Source organism: Oncorhynchus tshawytscha, unplaced genomic scaffold, assembly GCF_018296145.1.
Source record: "Oncorhynchus tshawytscha isolate Ot180627B unplaced genomic scaffold, Otsh_v2.0 Un_contig_2471_pilon_pilon, whole genome shotgun sequence".
Lineage (NCBI taxonomy): Eukaryota > Metazoa > Chordata > Actinopteri > Salmoniformes > Salmonidae > Oncorhynchus > Oncorhynchus tshawytscha.
The window spans coordinates 9,212-33,484 of NW_024609258.1; the positions used below are offsets into that span (position 1 = coordinate 9,212).

At 46.0% G+C, this 24,273-nt stretch overlaps 1 protein-coding gene across 1 annotated transcript in view; it reads right to left on the reverse strand.

The window, feature by feature from the left end:
• Positions 1 to 3,393: 3,393 nt before the first annotated feature.
• The window catches only part of LOC121844497 (inhibitory synaptic factor 2A-like), a 56,433-nt gene continuing 35,553 nt past the window's right edge, over positions 3,394 to 24,273 (reverse strand). The window contains exon 6 of the mRNA XM_042314656.1: positions 3,394 to 5,036. Coding sequence (XP_042170590.1) covers positions 4,856 to 5,036 — 181 coding nt within the window. The 3' untranslated portion in view covers positions 3,394 to 4,855. The remainder of the gene's footprint in view (positions 5,037 to 24,273) is intronic.

The following is a 24,273-nucleotide window of genomic DNA, read 5'->3' on the forward strand; positions in this document are numbered from 1 at the left end:
AATAATGTCATTCCTATTAAATCGTTCCTGTTATGTATCTAGCCGCGGTAAAGCCCCGCTCTGTTTTAAGTTATTAGCCCTATTAGATGCTGTACAACATAATCAAAGAAATGTCAGACTGTACACTCCTCCAAAACAACGTACCTCTGTGCTGCGTGATACGAATGATTACTGTCCGTGGAGGTTGATGATATGAGAGGACTGTCCGTGGAGGTTGATGAAATGATTACTGTCCGTGGAGGTTGTTGATGAGGTTGTTGATGATATGATGACTGTCCGTGGAGGTTGATGATATGATGACTGTCCGTGGGGGTTGATGATATGATGACTGTCCGTGGGGGTTGATGATATGATTACTGTCCGTGGAGGTTGTTGGTGATGATATGATTACTGTCCGTGGAGGTTGTTGGTGATGATATGATTACTGTCCGTGGAGGTTGTTGGTGATGATATGATTACTGTCCGTGGAGGTTGTTGATGATATGATGACTGTCCGTGGAGGTTGTTGATGATATGATTACTGTCCGTGGAGGTTGTTGATGATATGATTACTGTCCGTGGAGGTTGTTGATGATATGATTACTGTCCGTGGAGGTTGTTGATAATATGATTACTGTCCGTGGAGGTTGTTGATAATATGATTACTGTCCGTGGAGGTTGTTGATGATATGATGACTGTCCGTGGAGGTTGTTGATGATATGATTACTGTCCGTGGAGGTTGTTGATGATATGATTACTGTCCGTGGAGGTTGTTGATGATATGATTACTGTCCGTGGAGGTTGTTGATGATATGATTACTGTCCGTGGAGGTTGTTGATGATATGATTACTGTCCGTGGAGGTTGTTGATGATATGATGACTGTCCGTGGAGGTTGTTGTTGATATGATGACTGTCCGTGGAGGTTGATGATATGAGGACTGTCCGTGGAGGTTGTTGATAATATGATTACTGTCCGTGGAGGTTGTTGATAATATGATTACTGTCCGTGGAGGTTGTTGATGATATGATTACTGTCCGTGGAGGTTGTTGATGATATGATTACTGTCCGTGGAGGTTGTTGATAATAAGGGTCTCATCGTGTTTTAAAAACACGGTTCCATTTTAAATGTCCTTTTTTTGTTGTTGTTGAAATTGCTGTTTTTTTATTTTTTTAAAAAGCTATAAAATATCATCAGTGAATCTGTTGAAAAGTATGTAAAGTAAAAGCATGTATTCAGTACTGCACCAAGGCTACAGGCTGGCTGTATTCAGTACTGTACCAAGGCTACAGGCTGTATTCAGTACTGTACCAAGGCTGCAGGCTGTATTCAGTACTGTACCAAGGCTACAGGGTGTATTCAGTACTGTACCAAGGCTACAGGGTGTATTCAGTACTGTACCAAGGCTACAGGGTGTATTCAGTACTGTACCAAGGCTACAGGCTGTATTCAGTACTGTACCAAGGCTACAGGGTGTATTCAGTACTGTACCAAGGCTACAGGGTGTATTCAGTACTGTACCAAGGCTACAGGCTGTATTCAGTACTGTACCAAGGCTACAGGCTGTATTCAGTACTGTACCAAGGCTACAGGCTGTATTCAGTACTGTACCAAGGCTACAGGCTGTATTCAGTACTGTACCAAGGCTACAGGCTGTATTCAGTACTGTACCAAGGCTACAGGCTGTATTCAGTACTGTACCAAGGCTACAGGGTGGCTGTATTCAGTACTGTACCAAGGATACAGGGTGGCTGTATTCAGTACTGTACCAAGGCTACAGGGTGGCTGTATTCAGTACTGTACCAAGGCTACAGGGTGGCTGTATTCAGTACTGTACCAAGGCTACAGGCTGGCTGTATTCAGTACTGTACCAAGGCTACAGACTGGCTGTATTCAGTACTGTACCAAGGCTACAGACTGGCTGTATTCAGTACTGTACCAAGGCTACAGACTGGCTGTATTCAGTACTGTACCAAGGCTACAGACTGGCTGTATTCAGTACTGTACCAAGGTACAGACTGGCTGTATTCAGTACTGCACCAAGGCTACAGACTGGCTGTATTCAGTACTGCACCAAGGCTACAGACTGGCTGTATTCAGCACTGCACCAAGGCTACAGACTGGCTGTATTCAGTACTGTACCAAGGCTACAGACTGGCTGTATTCAGTACTGCACCAAGGCTACAGACTGGCTGTATTCAGTACTGCACCAAGGCTACAGACTGGCTGTATTCAGCACTGCACCAAGGCTACAGACTGGCTGTATTCAGTACTGCACCAAGGCTACAGACTGGCTGTATTCAGCACTGCACCAAGGCTACAGACTGGCTGTATTCAGTACTGCACCAAGGCTACAGACTGGCTGTATTCAGTACTGCACCAAGGCTACAGACTGGCTGTATTCAGTACTGCACCAAGGCTACAGACTGGCTGTATTCAGTACTGCACCAAGGCTACAGACTGGCTGTATTCAGCACTGCACCAAGGCTACAGACTGGCTGTATTCAGTACTGCACCAAGGCTACAGACTGGCTGTATTCAGTACTGCACCAAGGCTACAGACTGGCTGTATTCAGTACTGCACCAAGGCTACAGACTGGCTGTATTCAGTACTGCACCAAGGCTACAGACTGGCTGTATTCAGTACTGCACCAAGGCTACAGACTGGCTGTATTCAGTACTGTACCAAGGCTACAGACAGGCTTTATTCAGTACTGTACCAAGGCTACAGACTGGCTGTATTCAGTACTGTACCAAGGCTACAGACAGGCTGTATTCAGTACTGTAGTTATGCTGTATACCTCAATGGCTCCTTCAGGCCTCTTGGCTTTGCTTTCAGGAAGGCATTCTGACTTCCACTTAAGTCAAATGCTCCTTTACAGTCGTCTCCCATTTGTCCCTGTGTGACTAGGTCAACATTTACCTGGAAGTTAGGATTCACTCTTTAGTCTGACGTAGCATGATACTGGTGTTATACAACCTAATATACCTCCCTGACCAGGGATCGGTGTGTGTCTCTGTGTGTCTCTGTGTGTCGGTGTCTATGTGTGTGTCGGTGTCTGTGTGTGTGCTGTGTAGGAGTTTAATGCTAGGTGAGAGAACTGACACACACATCCTGGGTTCTAAGAGAATGCATCAGAGGTTGTGTGTGTTAGCTTGCAGCTAGCTAGCGCATGAGAGAGAGAGAGAAAAAACCTTCTTTGTCTACAAGAAATGTGTGTGTCCTTTTGTTCCTCGACAAATAGAAGATCAGCAGTAGAACGTAGTGAATCCATTCAGGTTCTTTGTGTTGTATTTCCCCCATTAGGACTGGACATTCCCTTTCACAGCAGTGTTTGGGAACACAACAAAACCAACTGGGATATAACTTCATATATCCCCGTGTAGAAAAGAAAAGTACATTGAGATGCCTCCAAACTTTGCAAATGTTTATATAAAAAAAAAAGTTATTTAGTCATCGTTTAATGTCAAAAGGCAATTTATGCAAAGAGGTATGTAACTGCCAAAATAAAGGAAACACCAACATGAAAGTGTCTTAATTGGGTGTTGGGCCACCAGCAGCCAGAACAGCTTCAATCCACCTTGGTAGAGATTCTACAAGGGGCTGAAACTCTCTTCCAGGTATGTGATGAAAAACTCCATCACTTGGTGTTTTGTTGACGGGGGTGGAAAAGCCATTCAGTGACAGCACGTTCCCTGTGTGGGGGGGTATTGTCATCTACTCCTATGAGGATAGAAACGCTTCCCCATTGGTTGATTGGCTGTGTGTTTACTGGTGTTTACCCTGCTCTCTAAGGGGCTGACTGGACCTAAAACCATCCCATAACAGAACCAGCAGAATCCTAATTTACTCCGAGTGTTTCCTTTTATTCTGGCAGTTACATGCACATCATGTACATCTCCTTCGAGACGCGTCGTCCTGGGTCCGTTTCAGTTGTTCTGATCCGTGATGTCTTCATTCTCTCCTTTGCTGTTCGACGATCCTAATACATTATTCATGATGATTATTGTCAAAATAGTCTTTTTTTTGTGTTTTTTGAGTCACTGTGGAGAAAAGTCTTCCTGAACATAGTTGTTAAGTACGTTGTGCTTTAGCCGATATGCTGATATGCCGTTGATGTAGTTGTCAGAGCACGGAGAAAGGAACGCCATGCTTGAGAACTGTCCACTTCCTCTCCATACCTCCAAGCAATGTCAAAGAGATACAATATACAACACATTAAAGACTCAGTCTCGAGGGAGATGGAGAGAGACGGTTGTTGCTGAACGAACCGATAAATCATGTCATTGAATTCAAACTCCCATAGACTCCGTAGAGCTACACAATAAATAGATGTAAATGTGAGGGTAGAGGACATCCTATTTCAGCTTGTCACCTTGTTCATCTGAAAATAAGTTGCCGCGGTGTAATTTAATAATCCTCTGCTTCGGGAAATTAGATCGTTTTGGGGCGGAAAACAGTGACTAAATATTCAAATTCTCTGTGTGTGTGTGGGGGGTCCATACTTTATGTTTCTCTTTTTACAGATCCTGCCGCTCTTTCCAAAACCAAAAACCCAGTTCAATAATATCCACTATCGTCATTATTAGAAGGGCTCACCAGTTTCAGACAGATTGAGGTTACCAGGCCATGAAAAACCTTTCATTGGGATTCTGTTTTTTTGTTGTGATCCAAAAGATGAATGAATTGATAGATGGATAAATCAAAGATATCCTGCTGAATCGGAGTTCGGGCCTTTGTCTTCCGTAAATCCAATAGGTGACGTCACTCCGATGCTCGTCCCTCATCCCGCAGTGCAGACGGAGTCCTCAACTTGTTGCTCTGTCTGACCTAAGACGACGACGTTTGGGGTTTTTGGATATTAATTCCTGTCTCAGAGGAACCAGAGTTTCCATCGGGCGTGCTTCTTGGAGTCGGCCTTGGCCTTGCGTTTAGGGGTGGAGGTGAAGGCCTCAGGGGGGTAAGGCAGAGAGAAGTGTGGGTCCTCTAAAGGACACAGCCTCTTCATCAGGGGATGCAGCTTGTCTTCCTGCTGTTTGAAGTCCAGCTCCACACTGTGACAGAGAGAGAGACGTTAGTTTAACACTGTGACAGAGAGAGACGTTAGTTTAACACTGTGACAGAGAGAGACGTTAGTTTAACACTGTGACAGAGAGAGACGTTAGTTTAACACTGTGACAGAGACGTTAGTTTAACACTGTGACAGAGAGAGACGTTAGTTTAACACTGTGACAGAGAGAGAGACGTTAGTTTAACACTGTGACAGAGAGAGACGTTAGTTTAACACTGTGACAGAGAGAGACGTTAGTTTAACACTGTGACAGAGAGAGACGTTAGTTTAACACTGTGACAGAGAGAGGCGTTAGTTTAACACTGTGACAGAGAGAGACGTTAGTTTAACACTGTGACAGAGAGAGACGTTAGTTTAACACTGTGACAGAGAGAGACGTTAGTTTAACACTGTGACAGAGAGAGCGTTAGTTTAACACTGTGACAGAGAGAGACGTTAGTTTAACACTGTGACAGAGAGAGACGTTAGTTTAACACTGTGACAGATACACAGAGATACAATCACATTGGGCTCCGCACTGCAATACACACAGAGAGAAAGAAACAGAGATCTACACGACACTGCAATACAGAGAGAGACAGTCAGATCTACACTGTAACACAGAGAGATACAGGCAGATCTACACTGTAATACAGAGAGAGAAACACAGATCTACACTGTAACACAGAGAGAGATACAGGCAGATCTACACTGCAATACAGAGAGAGACAGTCAGATCTACACTGTAACACAGAGAGAGAAACAGTCAGATCTACACTGTAACACAGAGAGAGAGAGAAACAGGCAGATCTACACTGCAATACAGAGAGACAGTCAGATCTACACTAACACAGAGAGATACAGGCCGATCTACACTGCAATAAAGAGAGACACAGTCAGATCTACACTGTAACACAGAGAGAAACAGTCAGATCTACACTGTAACACAGAGAGAGATACAGTCAGATCTACACTGCAATACAGAGAGAGACAGTCAGATCTACACTGTAACACAGAGAGAGATACAGGCCGATCTACACTGCAATAAAGAGAGACACAGTCAGATCTACACTGTAACACAGAGAGAGAAACAGTCAGATCTACACTGTAACACAGAGAGAGAAACAGGCATATCTACACTGTAACACAGAGAGAGAAGCAGTCAGATCTACACTGCAACACAGAGAGAGAAAGGCAGATCTACACTGCAATGCAGAGAGATAAACAGTCAGATCTACACTGCAACACAGGGAGAGAAAGGCAGATCTACACTGCAATGCAGAGAGATAAACAGTCAGATCTACACTGTAACACAGAGAGAAGCACAGATCTACACTGTAACACAGAGAGAGAAACAGTCAGATCTACACTGTAACACAGAGAGAGAAACAGTCAGATCTACACTGTAACACAGAGAGAGATACAGGCCGATCTACACTGCAATAAAGAGAGACACAGTCAGATATACACTGCAATACAGAGAGAGACAGTCAGATCTACACTGTAACACAGAGAGAGAAACAGTCAGATCTACACTGTAACACAGAGAGAGAAACAGTCAGATCTACACTGTAACACAGAGAGAGAAACAGTCAGATCTACACTGTAACACAGAGAGAGAAACAGTCAGATCTACACTGTAACACAGAGAGAGAAACAGTCAGATCTACACTGTAACACAGAGAAAAACAGCCATAAATATATTCTGATCTACACAACAACACACACCACCATACAGTAGGTTTGGATACTTCCATTTCAGCATGAAAACACTAGAAAGTCACTTCAACAAAGTACAGTAGACACTTCAGCCTGCGTACTGGAACGTGAGTGGCATACACACATTCACTTCAGATGGAAACGCTGCAGCGACCTTGCTCACTCAGCACACTGAGTCATGTTTTCTCATAATGTATTCTCTCTGAGAGGGCTGTTTCAAAACACTCCTGAAAGAGTCATGTCAGGGGGGTCTGGCTTTATCTATTTTAGAACAAGGAGTCACGGTAGTGAAATCTCCCTCTAGCCAATTACTGATGAGCTGTGTCACAAATGGCATCCTGTTCCACCCTACGGGCCCTGGTGAAAGTAGTGCACTATCATAGAGAATAGAACCCATAGGGCTCTGGTGAAAAGTAATGCACTACATAGGGAATAGAACCCATAGGTCCCTGGTGAAAGTAGTGCACTACATAGGAATAGAACCCATAGGTCCCTGATGAAAGTAGTGCACTACATAGGGAATAGAACCCATAGGGCCCTGGTGAAAAGTAGTGCACTACATAGGGAATAGAACCCATAGGGCCCTGTTGAAAAGTAGTGTACTATCATAGAGAATAGAGCCCATAGGGCCCTGTTGAAAAGTAGTGCACTACATAGGGAATAGAACCCATAGGTCCCTGGTGAAAGTAGTGCACTACATAGGGAATAGAACCCATAGGTCCCTGGTGAAAGTAATGCACTACATAGGGAATAGAACCCATAGGTCCCTGGTGAAAGTAGTGCACTACATAGGGAATAGAACCCATAGGTCCCTGATGAAAGTTTGCACTACATAGGGAATAGAACCCATAGGGCCCTGGTGAAAAGTAGTGTACTATCATAGAGAATAGAGCCCATAGGGCCCTGTTGAAAAGTAGTGCACTACATAGGGAATAGAACCCATAGGGCCCTGTTGAAAAGTAGTGCACTACATAGGGAATAGAACCCATAGGGCCCTGGTGAAAAGTAGTGCACTACATAGGGAATAGAACCCATAGGGCCCTGGTGAAAAGTAGTGCACTACATAGGGAATAGAACCCATAGGGCCCTGTTGAAAAGTAGTGTACTATCATAGAGAATAGAGCCCATAGGGCCCTGTTGAAAAGTAGTGCACTACATAGGGAATAGAACCCATAGGTCCCTGGTGAAAGTAGTGCACTACATAGGAATAGAACCCATAGGTCCCTGGTGAAAGTAATGCACTACATAGGGAATAGAACCCATAGGTCCCTGGTGAAAGTAGTGCACTACATAGGGAATAGAACCCATAGGTCCCTGATGAAAGTAGTGCACTACATAGGGAATAGAACCCATAGGGCCCTGGTGAAAAGTAGTGTACTATCATAGAGAATAGAGCCCATAGGGCCCTGTTGAAAAGTAGTGCACTACATAGGGAATAGAACCCATAGGGCCCTGTTGAAAAGTAGTGCACTACATAGGGAATAGAACCCATAGGGCCCTGGTGAAAAGTAGTGCACTACATAGGGAATAGAACCCATAGGTCCCTGGTGAAAGTAGTGCACTACATAGGGAATAGAACCCATAGGGCCCTGGTGAAAAGTAGTGCACTACATAGGGAATAGAACCCATAGGTCCCTGGTGAAAGTAGTGCACTATCATAGGGAATAGGGCGCCATTTGGGACATATGCATGTTAGTGTCCATTCTGTCACCTTTTCTGTTTTCTCTTCTCTACAAAACCTCCTAAAACGTTAGCATTAGGGCCACATCTCAGTAGAACGTTCTCATTAGGGTCACTTCTCATTAGGGCCACATCTCAGTAGAACGTTAGCATTAGGGCCACATCTCAGTAGAACGTTAGCATTAGAGCCACATCTCAGTAGAACGTTAGCATTAGAGCCACATCTCAGTAGAGCGTTAGCATTAGGGCCACATCTCAGTAGAACGTTAGCATTAGGGCCACATCTCAGTAGAACGTTAGCTTTAGGGCCACATCTCAGTAGAACGTTAACATAAGGGCCACATCTCAGTAGAACGTTAGCATTAGGGCCACATCTCAGTAGAACGTTAGCTTTAGGGCCACATCTCAGTAGAACGTTAGCATTAGGGCCACATCTCAGTAGAACGTTAGCATTAGGGCCCCATCTCAGTAGAATGTTAGCATTAGGGCCACATCTCAGTAGAATGTTAGCATTAGGGCCACATCTCAGTAGAACGTTAGCATTAGGGCCATGTGCCTAATTGTCCTCAGGCAACGTCCTGATGTCCTAAGTGGCAGAAATATACAGCATTTAGCATTTGGCACGGACCGAACGGAACACACAAGTGTTTCTGACGTTCAAGTGAGGTGTTTGGCGGCGTGGCTGTTATTGGACCCTCAGCACTTCTGTGTCGTTAGTTGACTCAGGCCTTTATAAGGAGGAGGCGTTGTGCAGAGCAGCACTGCTATTAGTGAATTAATCATTCTGTATAGAGCCTTGTAATTATGCTGTAATTTACACAGCCCTAGTTGTGTCTGTCTGTCTCTGTCTGTGTGTCTGTGTGCATGTACGTGCTCGCGGCCGAGGAGATTGAAGCCTGAAGAGGGAAAACATCTCAGATATTCTAGATGAGGGATGAGGACACTTCATTACTCTATTGGCCTCAGTGCACTACACTACTGTTACACTGCAGACCTGTGAGTTACTGTACAGTGCACTACACTACTGTTACACTGTAGACCTGTGAGTTACTGTACAGTGCTTTATACTACAGTTACACTGCAGACCTGTGAGTTACTGTACAGTGCACTACACTACTGTTACACTACAGATTTACTGTACAGTGCTCTACACTACTGTTACACTGTAGACCTGTGAGTTACTGTACAGTGCACTACACTACTGTTACACTACAGATTTACTGTACAGTGCTCTACACTACTGTTACACTGCAGACCTGTGAGTTACTGTACAGTGTACTACACTACTGTTACACTACAGATTTACTGTACAGTGCTCTACACTACTGTTACACTGCAGACCTGTGAGTTACTGTACAGTGCACTACACTACTGTTACACTGCAGACCTGTGAGTTCCTGTACAGTGCACTGCACTACTGTTACACTACAGACCTGTGAGTTACTGTACAGTGCTCTACACTACTGTTACACTACAGACCTGTGAGTTACTGTACAGTGCATTTGGAAAGTATTCAGACCCTTTCCCCTTTTCCACATTTTGTTATGTTACAGCCTTGTTCTAAAATGTATTGAATTAAACATTTTCCTCATCAATCTACACACAATACCTCATGATGACAAAGCCAAACCAGATGTATTAAAAACTAAAAACAGAAATATCTTATTTACGTAAGTATTCAGACTCTTCTCTGTGAGACTTGAAATTGATCTCAGGTGCATCCTGTTTCCATTGATCATCCTTGAGATGTTTCTACAACTTGATTGGAGTCCACCTGTGGTCAATTAATTTGATTGGACATGATTTGGAAAGGCACACACCTGTCTATATAAGGTCCCACAGCTGACAGTGCATGTCAGAGCAAAAACCAAGACATAATGTTGAAGGGATTGTCCTTAGGGCTCTGAGACAGGATTGTGTCGAGGCACAGATCTGGGGAAGGGTACCTAAACATGTCTGCAGCATTGAAGGTCCCCAAGAACACAGTGGCCTCCAGCATTCTTAAATAGAAGAAGTTCGGAACCACAAAGACTCTTCCTAGAGCTGGTCGCCCAGCCAAGCTGAACGTAACCCAGTGGTCTGTGGAGATGGGAGAACCTTCCAGAAGGACAACCATCTCTGCAGCACTCCACCAATCAGGCCTTGTAAGGTAGAGTGGCCAGACAGAAGCCACTCCTCATTGAAAGACATTTTTTTTAACCTTTTATTTAACTAGGCAAGTCAGTTAAGAACAAATTCTTATTTTCAATGACGGTCTAGGAATAGTGGGTTAACTGCCTTGTTCAGGGGCAGAACAACAGATTTGTACCTTGTCAGCTCGGGGGTTTGAACTTGCAACTAGACCAACGCTCTAACCACTAGGCTACCCTGCCGCCCCATGACAATAGTGATCAGCTATCTCTCAACGTGTAGAAGACTGCTTTATGGCCGTTGTCACAGGGAAACAGAGATCTATTCTGATTTATCCCAACACCTCCGGACAACCTACTGTACAGTGCCTTGCGAAAGTATTCAGCCCCCTTGAATTTTGCGACCTTTTGCCACATTTCAGGCTTCAAACATAAAGATATAAAACTGTATTTTTTGTGAAGAATCAACAACAAGTGGGACACAATCATGAAGTGGAACGACATTTATTGGATATTTCAAACTTTTTTAACAAATCAAAAACTGAAAAATTGGGCGTGCAAAATTATTCAGCCCCCTTAAGTTAATACTTTTTAGCGCCACCTTTTGCTGCGATTACAGCTGTAAGTCGCTTGGGGTATGTCTCTATCAGTTTTGCACATCGAGAGACTGAAATTTTTTCCCATTCCTCCTTGCAAAACAGCTCGAGCTCAGTGAGGTTGGATGGAGAGCATTTGTGAACAGCAGTTTTCAGTTCTTTCCACAGATTCTCGATTGGATTCAGGTCTGGACTTTGACTTGGCCATTCTAACACCTGGATATGTTTATTTTTGAACCATTCCATTGTAGATGTTGCTTTATGTTTTGGATCATTGTCTTGTTGGAAGACAAATCTCCGTCCCAGTCTCAGGTCTTTTGCAGATTCCACCAGGTTTTCTTCCAGAATGGTCCTGTATTTGGCTCCATCCATCTTCCCATCAATTTTAACCATCTTCCCTGTCCCTGCTGAAGAAAAGCAGGCCCAAACCATGATGCTGCCACCACCATGTTTGACAGTGGGGATGGTGTGTTCAGGGTGATGAGCTGTGTTGCTTTTACGCCAAACATAACGTTTTGCATTGTTGCCAAAAGTTCAATTTTGGTTTCATCTGACCAGAGCACCTTCTTCCACATGTTTGGTGTGTCTCCCAGGTGGCTTGTGGCAAACTTTAAACGACACTTTTTATGGATATCTTTAAAAAATGTCTTTCTTCTTGCCACTCTTCCATAAAGGCCAGATTTGTGCAATATACGACTGATTGTTGTCCTATGGACAGAGTCTCCCACCTCAGCTGTAGATCTCTGCAGTTCATCCAGAGTGATCATGGGCCTCTTGGCTGCATCTCTGACCAGTCTTCTCCTTGTATGAGCTGAAAGTTTAGAGGGACGGCCAGGTCTTGGTAGATTTGCAGTGGTCTGATACTCCTTCCATTTCAATATTATCGCTTGCACAGTGCTCCTTGGGATGTTTAAAGCTTGGGAAATCTTTTTGTATCCAAATCCAGCTTTAAACTTCTTCACAACAGTATCTCAGACCTGCCTGGTGTGTTCCTTGTTCTTCATGATGCTCTCTGCGCTTTTAACGGACCTCTGAGACTATCACAGTGCAGGTGCATTTATACGGAGACTTGATTACACACAGGTGGATTGTATTTATCATCATTAGTCATTTAGGTCAACATTGGATCATTCAGAGATCCTCACTGAACTTCTGGAGAGAGTTTGCTGCACTGAAAGTAAAGGGGCTGAATAATTTTGCACGCCCAATTTTTCAGTTTTTGATTTGTTAAAAAAGTTTGAAATATCCAATAAATGTCGTTCCACTTCATGATTGTGTCCCACTTGTTGTTGATTCTTCACAAAAAAATACAGTTTTATATCTTTATGTTTGAAGCCTGAAATGTGGCAAAAGGTCGCAAAGTTCAAGGGGGCCGAATACTTTCGCAAGGCACTGTATGTCTCACTTCTATCACTTTCCTGGTTGTCTTTTTAGTATATTTTATATGCTTTCTCCCTCACTTTCCCCCGTGTCCCAACAGCCCAGCTGAGGTCCATGACACCTTCCTGTCTGAGAGGTTAAAGGTGACATGACCTTACAACCACCTTGAGCTGGCTATTACTGCAGCCTCTGAATTAAAGCTGTCATCATCTTTAATACATAGATCCCATATGTATGTCCTGCATGTCGTCCGTTCCATTATAATGGTCTCCGTTGTAGTGTCAGTGCTGATGGTGGTGCACTCTTAGTGTTTATCTACGCTGAAGACTCAGGCAATCTATTACTGACTCTTTAAATCCTTAAACATACACACACAGGTCTGTTCACCAGTAAATATTTATCAGTATACATAGATCTATGATACTGAGGCCCCCAGCTCTCTCCCGAATCCCCCAGCTCTCTCCCGAATCCCCCAGCTCTCTCCCGAGTCTCCCAGCTCTCTCCCGAATCCCCCAGCTCTCCCGAATCCCCCAGCTCTCTCCCGAGTCCCCCAGCTCTCTCCCGAATCCCCCAGCTCTCTCCCGAGTCCCCCAGCTCTCTCTCCTGCTACAGTATCAGTGTTTAGTTGTTGTTCCCTGACACACACGCACACAGACACAGACACGCACACTCTCACTCCCACACACACTGTTATCATTATCAGCCTTATGCCTTGCCAGTCCATCAGAATAAAAAATCAGCACAAAAGAAGTGAAGAGATTCATCCTTTTTAGGGGAATTGAGAGCTGGGAAACATACGGTCTCTCCACCCCGTAAAACCAATTTCAGGCTCAGACTCATTAGCAAAGGGACACAGTGAAAAGATGATAATCTCTCTGAAAAATATTCTAAAGGACTTTAATGAAAGATTCATTATTCTCTCTGTTCTCTCCATTCTGCCCAGGGAGCACAGGCACGCAGTTAGCCTCCCTCCCTCCCTCTCTTTCTGTTCTCTCCATTCTGCCCAGGGAGCACAGGCACGCAGTTAGCCTCCCTCCCTCCCTCTCTTTCTGTTCTCTCCATTCTGCCCAGGGAGCACAGGCACGCAGTTAGACTCCCTCCCTCCCTCTCTGTTCTCTCCATTCTGCCCAGGGAGCACAGGCACGCAGTTAGACTCCCTCCCTCCCCTCTCTCTGTCCTGGCTACGTGTCTCCCTCCCTCCCTCCCTCTCTCTCTGTCCTGGCTACGTGTCCCCCTCCCTCCCTCCCTCTCTCTCTCTCCCTCCCTCCCTCTCTCTCTGTCCTGGCTACGTGTCCCCCTCCCTCCCTCTCTCTCTGTCCTGGCTACGTGTCCCCCTCCCTCCCTCCCTCTCTCTCTCTCCCTCCCTCTCTCTCTGTCCTGGCTACGTGTCCCCCTCCCTCCCTCCCTCTCTCTCTGTCCTGGCTACGTGTCCCCCTCCCTCCCTCTCTCTCTGTCCTGGCTACGTGTCCCACTCCCTCCCTCCCTCCCTCTCTCTCTGTCCTGGCTACGTGTCCCCTCCCTCCCTCCCTCTCTCTCTGTCCTGGCTACGTGTCCCTCCTCCCTCCTCTCTCTCTCTCTGTCCTGGCTCTCTCTCTCTCTCTCTCTCTCTCTCTCTCTCTCTCTCTCTCTCTCTCTCTCTCTCTCTCTCTCTCTCTCTCTCTCTCTCTCTCTCTCTCTCTCTCTCTCTCTCTCTCTCTCTCTCTCTCTCTCTCTCTCTCTCTCTCTCTCTCTCTCTCTCTCTCTCTCTCTCTCTCTCTCTCTCTCTCTCTCTCTCTCTCTCTCTCTCTCTCTCTCTCTCTCTCTCTCTCTCTCTCTCTCTCTCTCTCTCTCTCTCTCTCTCTCTCTCTCTCTCTCTCTCTCTCTCTCTCTCTCTCTCTCTCTCTCTCTCTCTCTCTCTCTCTCTCTCTCTCTCTCTCTCTCTCTCTCTCTCTCTCTCTCTCTCTCTCTCTCTCTCTCTCTCTCTCTCTCTCTCTCTCTCTCTCTCTCTCTCTCTCTCTCTCTCTCTCTCTCTCTCTCTCTCTCTCTCTCTCTCTCTCTCTCTCTCTCTCTCTCTCTCTCTCTGTGTCCTGGCTACGTGTCTTCCCTGCCCTCCTTCCATCCATCGGTCCTACACCCAAGTATTACTTCCGTATCTATAGCAACCGGCTCTCACCACAGTCAAAACTCCTGCTGCTATCTATTACTGTACTCTGGAAAGCATCATTAAACTACTACAACTCCTCTCTCTCTGTCCCTCCCTATGTCCCTCCCTCTCCCTATGTCCCTCCCTCTCCCCCTCTCTCTCTCTCTCTCTCTCCCTATGTCTCTCCCTATGTCCCTCCCTCTCTCTCTCTCTCCCTCCCTCTCTCTCTGTCCCTCCCTCTCCCTCTCTCCCTATGTCCCTCCCTCTCCCTATCTCTCTCTCCCTCTCTCTCTCCCTCCCCTGTAAAGAAGTATTTTCTGTGTGCTATAATAAATTCTCTAATGTTTCATCTGGAATGTCATGTCACTCTGGGCGGCTGTGGTTGTCCCTTTACTGGCAGATAACGGGCCTGGCAGATAACGGGCCTGGCAGATAGTTGTTCTAGTTGGTACAGTTCCTACAGAAGAGCTCGAAATTAAAGAGTTTAAGTGATGACGCATTGCTGTTTAATTTTTACCTTCTGATTAATGGCAGGGCTTCTGTCTGACGTAACAGGGCTTTATTCTGAAGTACCAGGGCTTTATTCTGAAGTAACAGGGCTTTATTCTGAAGTAACAGGGCTTTATTCTGAAGTAACAGGGCTTTATTCTGAAGTAACAGGGCTTTATTCTGAAGTAACAGGGCTTTATTCTGAAGTAACAGGGCTTTATTCTGAAGTAACAGGGCTTCTGTCTGAAGTAACAGGGCTTCTGTCTGAAGTAACAGGGCTTCTGTCTGAAGTAACAGGGCTTCTGTCTGAAGTAACAGGGCTTCTGTCTGAAGTAACGGGGCTTCTGTCTGTAGTAACGGGGCTTCTGTCTGAAGTAACGGGGCTTCTGTCTGAAGTAACGGGGCTTCTGTCTGTAGTAACGGGCTTCTGTCTGAAATAACGGGGCTTCTGTCTGAAATAACGGGGCTTCTGTCTGTAGTAACTAGTCTGTTCAACCAGAACATGGATTTGTTCCTCTGATCGTCACGTCAGAGCTGATATCAACGCAGAGTGAAAACAAATGAGATTACAGGGTTTCCGGAGACCAAGATACACTGGTTTAAAACGGATGGTCTTAAAATACATGAAATGATTTTCAAATCCTCTTTCATGCCATCCTCGGTCTTTGTATGCCATTTTAACATTCTCTCTCTCTCTCAATCCCTCTCCCTCAGTCTCTATCTCTCTATCCCCTCAATCGCTCTCGCGCTCCCTCTCCCTCTCTCTCTCAATCTCTCCCTCTCTCTCTCTCAATCTCTCTCTCTCCCTCTCTCCCTCTCTCTCTCTCTCTCTGGGATCCGGCAGAATCTGGATCTATGGATGAAACTAAAGGCATGTCATTAGATGACGCATAAAAGCCATTCACTGCAACAGCAACATGAAGTGTGTTCTATTACATGGTCCCTATATACTGAGTGGACAAAATATTAGGAACACCTTCCTAATATTGAGTTGCACCCCCTTTTTCCCTCAGGGAATGGACTCTACAAGGTGTCTAAAGCGTTCCACAGGGACGCTGACCCATGTTGACTCCAACGCTTCCCCTCAAGTTGGCTTGGATGTCTTTTGGGTGGTGGACTGTTCTTGATACACACGGAATACTGTTGAGTGTGAAAAACCCAGCAGCGTTGCAGTTCTTGACTCAAACCGGTGCACCTGGCACCTACTACCGTCCCTCGTTCAAAGGCCCTTAAATATTTTTTCTTGCTCATTCACCCTCTGAAGGGCACACGTACACAATCCATGTCTCCATTGTCTCCAGGCTTAAAAATCCTTCTTTAACCCGTCTCCTCCTCCTTCATCTACACTGATTGAAGTGGATTTAACAATTGACATCAATAAGGGATCATATCTTTCACCTGGATTCACCTGGTCAGGCTGTGTCATGGAAAGAGCAGGTGTTCTTAATGTTTTGTCTAGTCAGGGATAGTAAATGATTGCTTTTGTTCCTGGTGTATTTGATGATGGTGGTCTCTGTGTGTCCCAAATGGCACCAGGATTGCCTTCACAGTGCACTTCACCTCTATGGGCCCTGGTCAAAAAGTAGTGCACTGCATCGAGGGTCTATGGTGCCGTTTGTGAGGGTACAGAGAAGGGTTGGCTCCGCGGTGAAGTTCATTAACGTGATGTATGGCCTTGTGTTCCTGGCAGGAAGAGTCACTAAAACTACACTGAACAAAAAAATAGACTCAACGTCCAATCAAAGACCTTCACAGTTCATGTAGGAAGGAAGTGAATTTAAATCAATACATGAGATCCTAATCTATGGATTTCACATGACTGGGAATACAGTTGGTCACAGACACCTTTCAAAAACAAATATGGGGGTGTGGATCAGAAAACCAGTCAGTATCTGGTGTGACCATCGTTTGCCTCATTCAGCTTGACACGTCTCCTTCACAAAGAGTTGATCAGGCTGTTGATTGTGGAATGTGGAATGTTGTCCCTCTCCTCTTCAAAGGCTGTGGAATGTTGTCCCACTCCTCTTCAAAGGCTGTGGAATGTTGTTGTCCCACTCCTCTTCAATGGCTGTGGAATGTTGTCCCTCTCCTCTTCAATGGCTGTGGAATGTTGTCCTCTCCTCTTCAATGGCTGTGGAATGTTGTCCCTCTCCTCTTCAAAGGCTGTGGAATGTTGTCCCTCTCCTCTTCAATGACTGTGGAATGTTGTCCCTCTCCTCTTCAATGGCTGTGGAATGTTGTCCCTCTCCTCTTCAATGGCTGTGGAATGTTGTCCCTCTCCTCTTCAATGGCTGTGGAATGTTGTCCCTCTCCTCTTCAAAGGCTGTGGAATGTTGTCGTCCCACTCCTCTTCTGTTGTCGTCCCTCTCCTCTTCTGTTGTCGTCCCTCTCCTCTTCAATGGCTGTGGAATGTTGTCCCTCTCCACTTCAATGGCTGTGGAATGTTGTCGTCCCACTCCTCTTCTGTTGTCGTCCCACTCCTCTTCTGTTGTTGTCCCACTCCTCTTCTGTTGTTGTCCCACTCCTCTTCTGTTGTTGTCCCACTCCTCTTCTGTTGTCGTCCCACTCCTCTTCTGTTGTTGTCCCACTCCTCTTCTGTTGTCGTCCCACTCCTCTTCTGTTGTTGTCCCACTCCTCTTCTGTTGTCGTCCCACTCCTCTTCTGTTGTCGTCCCACTCCTCTTCTGTTGTTGTCCCACTCCTCTTCTGTTGTTGTCCCACTCCTCTTCTGTTGTTGTCCCACTCCTCTTCTGTTGTCGTCCCACTCCTCTTCTGTTGTCGTCCCACTCCTCTTCTGTTGTTGTCCCACTCCTCTTCTGTTGTCGTCCCACTCCTCTTCTGTTGTTGTCCCACTCCTCTTCTGTTGTCGTCCCACTCCTCTTCTGTTGTTGTCCCACTCCTCTTCTGTTGTCGTCCCACTCCTCTTCTGTTGTCGTCCCTCTCCTCTTCTGTTGTCGTCCCACTCCTCTTCTGTTGTCGCCCCACTCCTCTTCTGTTGTTGTCCCACTCCTCTTCAAAGGCTGTGGAATGTTGTCGTCCCACTCCTCTTCTGTTGTTGTCCCACTCCTCTTCTGTTGTCGTCCCTCTCCTCTTCTGTTGTTGTCCCACTCCTCTTCTGTTGTCGTCCCACTCCTCTTCAATGGCTGTTGAATGTTGTCGTCCCACTCCTCTTCTGTTGTCGTCCCACTCCTCTTCTGTTGTCGTCCCACTCCTCTTCTGTTGTTGTCCCACTCCTCTTCTGTTGTTGTCCCTCTCCTCTTCTGTTGTTGTCCCTCTCCTCTTCAATGGCTGTGGAATGTTGTTGTCCCACTCCTCTTCTGTTGTTGTCCCTCTCCTCTTCAATGGCTGTGGAATGTTGTCCTCTCCTCTTCAATGGCTGTGGAATGTTGTCCCTCTCCTCTTCAATGGCTGTGGAATGTTGTCCCTCTCCTCTTCAATGGCTGTGGAATGTTGTCGTCCCACTCCTCTTCTGTTGTTGTCCCTCTCCTCTTCAATGGCTGTGGAATGTTGTTGTCCCTCTCCTCTTCAATGGCTGTGGAATGTTGTTGTCCCCTCTCCTCTTCAATGGCTGTTGAATGTTGTTGTCCCCTCTCCTCTTCAATGGCTGTGGAATGTTGTTGTCCCACTCCTCTTCAATGGCTGTGGAATGTTGTTGTCCCTCTCCTCTTCAATGGCTGTTGAATGTTGTTGTCCCCTCTCCTCTTCAATGGCTGTTGAATGTTGTTGTCCCCTCTCCTCTTCAATGGCTGTTGAATGTTGTTGTCCCTCTCCTCTTCAATGGCTGTGGAATGTTGTTGTCCCACTCCTCTTCAATGGCTGTGGAATGTTGTTGTCCCCTCTCCTCTTCAATGGCTGTGGAATGTTGTTGTCCCACTCCTCTTCTGTTGTCGTCCCACTCCTCTTCTGTTGTCGTCCCACTCCTCTTCTGTTGTCGTCCCACTCCTCTTCTGTTGTCGTCCCACTCCTCTTCTGTTGTCGTCCCACTCCTCTTCTGTTGTCGTCCCACTCCTCTTCTGTTGTCGTCCCACTCCTCTTCTGTTGTCGTCCCACTCCTCTTCTGTTGTTGTCCCACTCCTCTTCTGTTGTTGTCCCACTCCTCTTCTGTTGTCGTCCCACTCCTCTTCTGTTGTCGTCCCACTCCTCTTCTGTTGTCGTCCCACTCCTCTTCTGTTGTCGTCCCACTCCTCTTCTGTTGTCGTCCCACTCCTCTTCTGTTGTCGTCCCACTCCTCTTCTGTTGTCGCCCCACTCCTCTTCTGTTGTCGTCCCACTCCTCTTCTGTTGTTGTCCCACTCCTCTTCTGTTGTCGTCCCACTCCTCTTCTGTTGTCGTCCCTCTCCTCTTCTGTTGTCGTCCCACTCCTCTTCTGTTGTCGTCCCACTCCTCTTCTGTTGTTGTCCCACTCCTCTTCTGTTGTTGTCCCACTCCTCTTCTGTTGTTGTCCCACTCCTCTTCTGTTGTCGTCCCACTCCTCTTCTGTTGTTGTCCCACTCCTCTTCTGTTGTCGTCCCACTCCTCTTCTGTTGTTGTCCCACTCCTCTTCTGTTGTCGTCCCACTCCTCTTCTGTTGTCGTCCCACTCCTCTTCTGTTGTCGTCCCTCTCCTCTTCTGTTGTTGTCCCACTCCTCTTCTGTTGTCGTCCCACTCCTCTTCTGTTGTCGTCCCACTCCTCTTCTGTTGTCGTCCCACTCCTCTTCTGTTGTTGTCCCACTCCTCTTCTGTTGTCGTCCCACTCCTCTTCTGTTGTCGTCCCACTCCTCTTCTGTTGTCGTCCCACTCCTCTTCTGTTGTTGTCCCACTCCTCTTCTGTTGTCGTCCCACTCCTCTTCTGTTGTTGTCCCTCTCCTCTTCTGTTGTTGTCCCACTCCTCTTCTGTTGTCGTCCCTCTCCTCTTCTGTTGTTGTCCCACTCCTCTTCTGTTGTCGTCCCACTCCTCTTCTGTTGTTGTCCCACTCCTCTTCTGTTGTCGTCCCACTCCTCTTCTGTTGTCGTCCCTCTCCTCTTCTGTTGTTGTCCCACTCCTCTTCTGTTGTCGTCCCACTCCTCTTCTGTTGTCGTCCCACTCCTCTTTATCTGCTCTTTCCTGATTCTGTCTGTGACTACAGTATGTATCTACTCCTTCCTGATTATGTCTGTGACTACAGTATGTATCTACTCCTTCCTGATTATGTCTGTGACTACAGTATGTATCTACTCCTTCACTTCCCGATTCTGTCTGTGACTATAGTATGGATCTACTCCTTCACTTCCTGATTCTGTCTGTGACTACAATATGTATCTACTCCTTAACTGATTCTGTCTGTGACTACAGTATGTATCTGCTCCTTCCTGATTCTGTCTGTGACTACAGTATGTATCTACTCCTTAACTGATTCTGTCTGTGTCTACAGTATGTATCTACTCCTTCACTTCCTGATTCTGTCTGTGACTACAATATGTATCTACTCCTTAACTGATTCTGTCTGTGACTACAGTATGTATCTGCTCCTTCCTGATTCTGTCTGTGACTATAGTATGGATCTACTCCTTCACTTCCTGATTCTGTCTGTGACTATAGTATGGATCTACTCCTTCACTTCCTGATTCTGTCTGTGACTATAGTATGGATCTACTCCTTCACTTCCTGATTCTGTCTGTGACTATAGTATGGATCTACTCCTTCACTTCCTGATTCTGTCTGTGACTATAGTATGGATCTACTCCTTCACTTCCTGATTCTGTCTGTGACTACAGTATGGATCTACTCCTTCACTTCCTGATTCTGTCTGTGACTACAATATGTATCTACTCCTTAACTGATTCTGTCTGTGACTACAGTATGTATCTGCTCCTTCCTGATTCTGTCTGTGACTACAGTATGTATCTGCTCCTTCCTGATTCTGTCTGTGACTACAGTATGTATCTACTCCTTAACTTCCTGATTCTGTCTGTGACTACAGTATGTATCTACTCCTTCCTGATTCTGTCTGTGACTACAGTATGTATCTACTCCTTAACTTCCTCATTCTGTGACTACATTATATATCTACTCCTTAACTTCCTCATTCTATGACTACAGTATGTATCTACTCCTTAACTTCCTCATTCTGTGACTACAGTATGTATCTACTCCTTAACTTCCTCATTCTGTGACTACATTATATATCTACTCCTTAACTTCCTCATTCTGTGACTACAGTATGTATCTACTCCTTAACTTCCTGATTCTGTCTGTGACTACAGTATGTATCTACTCCTTAACTTCCTGATTCTGTCTGTGACTACAGTATGTATCTACTCCTTCCTGATTCTGTCTGTGACTACAGTATGTATCTGCTCCTTAACTTCCTGATTCTGTCTGTGACTACATTATGTATCTACTCCTTCCTGATTCTGTCTGTGACTACAGTATGTATCTGCTCCTTAACTTCCTCATTCTGTGACTACAGTATGTATCTGCTCCTTAACTTCCTGATTCTGTCTGTGACTACAGTATGCATCTACTCCTTCCTGATTCTGTCTGTGACTACAGTATGTATCTACTCCTTAACTTCCTCATTCTGTGATGTATCTCTGTTTTTTATTTTATATTTTGTTATTTAACCAGGTCGGCCAGTTGAGAACAAGTTCTCATTTAAACTGCGACCTGGCCAAGATAAAGCAACGCGACACAAACAACTACACGGAGTTACACAAACATACAGTCAATAATACAGTAGAAACATCTATATACATTGTGTGCAAATGTAGAAGAGCAGGGAGGTAAATAAATATAAATAGGCCATGGAAGTGGAATAATTACAATTTAGCATTAACACTGGAGTGTGCAGATGATGATGTGCAAGTAGAGATACTGGGGTGCAAAAGAGCAAGACGGTAAGTAATAATATGGGGATGAGGTAGCTGGGGTAGCTATTTACAGATGGGCTGTGTACAGGTACAGTGATCGGTAAGCTACTTAAAGTTAGAGGGGGAGATAAGTCTCCAGCTTCACTGATTTTTGCAATTCGTTCTCTCATTGGCAGCAGAGAACTGGAAGGAAAGGCGGCTAAATGGGGAGTTTGCTTTGGGGGTGACCAGTGAAATATACCTGCTGGAGCGCGTGCTACGGGTGGGTGTTGCTATGGTGACCAGTGAGATATACCTGCTGGAGCGCGTGCTACGGGTGGGTGTTGCTATGGTGACCAGTGAGATATACCTGCTGCAGCGCGTGCTACGGGTGGGTGTTGCTATGGTGACCAGTGAGATATACCTGCTGGAGCGCGTGCTACGGGTGGGTGTTGCTATGGTGACCAGTGAGATATACCTGCTGGAGCGCGTGCTACGGGTGGGTGTTGCGATGGTGACCAGTGAAATATACCTGCTGGAGCGCGTGCTACGGGTGGGTGTTGCTATGGTGACCAGTGAGATATACCTGCTGGAGCGCGTGCTACGGGTGGGTGTTGCTATGGTGACCAGTGAGATATACCTGCTGGAGCGCGTGCTACAGGTGGGTGTTGCGATGGTGACCAGTGAGATATACCTGCTGGAGCGTGTGCTACGGGTGGGTTTTGCTATGGTGACCAGTGAGATATACCTGCTGGAGCGCGTGCTACAGGTGGGTGTTGCGATGGTGACCAGTGAGATATACCTGCTGGAGCGCGTGCTACGGGTGGGTTTTGCTATGGTGACCAGTGAGATATACCTGCTGGAGCGGGTGCTACGGGTGGGTGTTGCTATGGTGACCAGTGAGATATACCTGCTGGAGCGGGTGCTACGGGTGGGTGTTGCTATGGTGACCAGTGAGATATACCTGCTGGAGCGGGTGCTACTGGTGGGTGTTGCTATGGTGACCAGTGAGATATACCTGCTGTGGTGCGTGCTACGGGTGGGTGTTGCTATGGTGACCAGTGAGCTGAGATAAGGGGGGGGCTTTACCTAGCATAGACTTGTAGATAACCTGGAGCCAGTGGGTTTGGCGACGAATACGAAGCGAGGACCAGCCAACAAGAGCGTACAGGTCGCAGTGGTGGGTAGCATATGGGGCTTTGGTGACCAAACGGATGGCACTGTGATAGACTGCATCCAATTTGCTGAGTAGAGTGTTGGAGGCTATTTTATAGATGACATCACCGAAGTCGAGGATCGGTAGGATAGTCAGTTTTATGAGGGTACGTTTGGCAGCATGAGTGAATGAGGCTTTGTTGCGAAATAGGATGCCAATTCGAGATTTAACTTTGGATTGGAGATGTTTGATATGAGTCTGGAAGGAGAGTTTACAGTCTAACCAGACACCTAGGTATTTGTAGTTGTCCACGTATTCTAAGTCAGAACCATCCAGAGTTTTTCATTTTTGCTGATCATTTTAGAAAGAGAGGGTCCAGATTGTCTAGCCCGGCTGATTTGTAGGGGTCAGGATTTTGCAGCTTTTTCAGAACATCAGCTGTCTGGATTTGGGTGAAGGAGAAATGATGGAGGCTGCAGGGGGTGCATAGCTGTTGGCCGGGGTTAGCCAGGTGGAAAGCATGGCCAGCTGTCAAAAAATGCTTATTGAAATGATCGATTATCGTAGATTTATCAGTGGTGACAATGTTTCCTAGCCTCAGAGCAGTGAGCAGCTGGGAGGAGGTGCTCTTATTCTCCATGGACTTTACAGTGTCCCAGAACTTTTTGGAATTAGTGCTACAGGATGCAAATTTCTGTTTGAAAAAACTAGCCTTAGCTTTCCTAACTGACTGTGTATATTGGTTCCTGACTTCCCTGAAAAGTTGCATATCACGGGGGCTATTCGATTCTAATGTGACTATGATGAGGTGTGGGCGTTACCCAGACATACAGAAACACTCACATTACCCAGACAGATGGTGGAAGGATATTGATATTCCATGATGTACTGTTTGTTCCATCTCATCCACAGCACAGCTCCTATATATCCCAGGGAGATGGTTTTCATGGAGATCTATTTTAATTAGATTGTGTTTTAATCCCTTATCCGTGTCAGTGGGGACTGTTAGGTTTCATTGTCAAAGTTCCCATCCTCTGAATGCACCATGACTGGCCCAAATGGGTCCGATATGGTTCTGGTCTAAAGTAGTGAACCCTGACTAGTCCAAATGGGTCTGATATGGTTCTGGTCTAAAGTAGTGAACCCTGACTAGTCCAAATGGGAC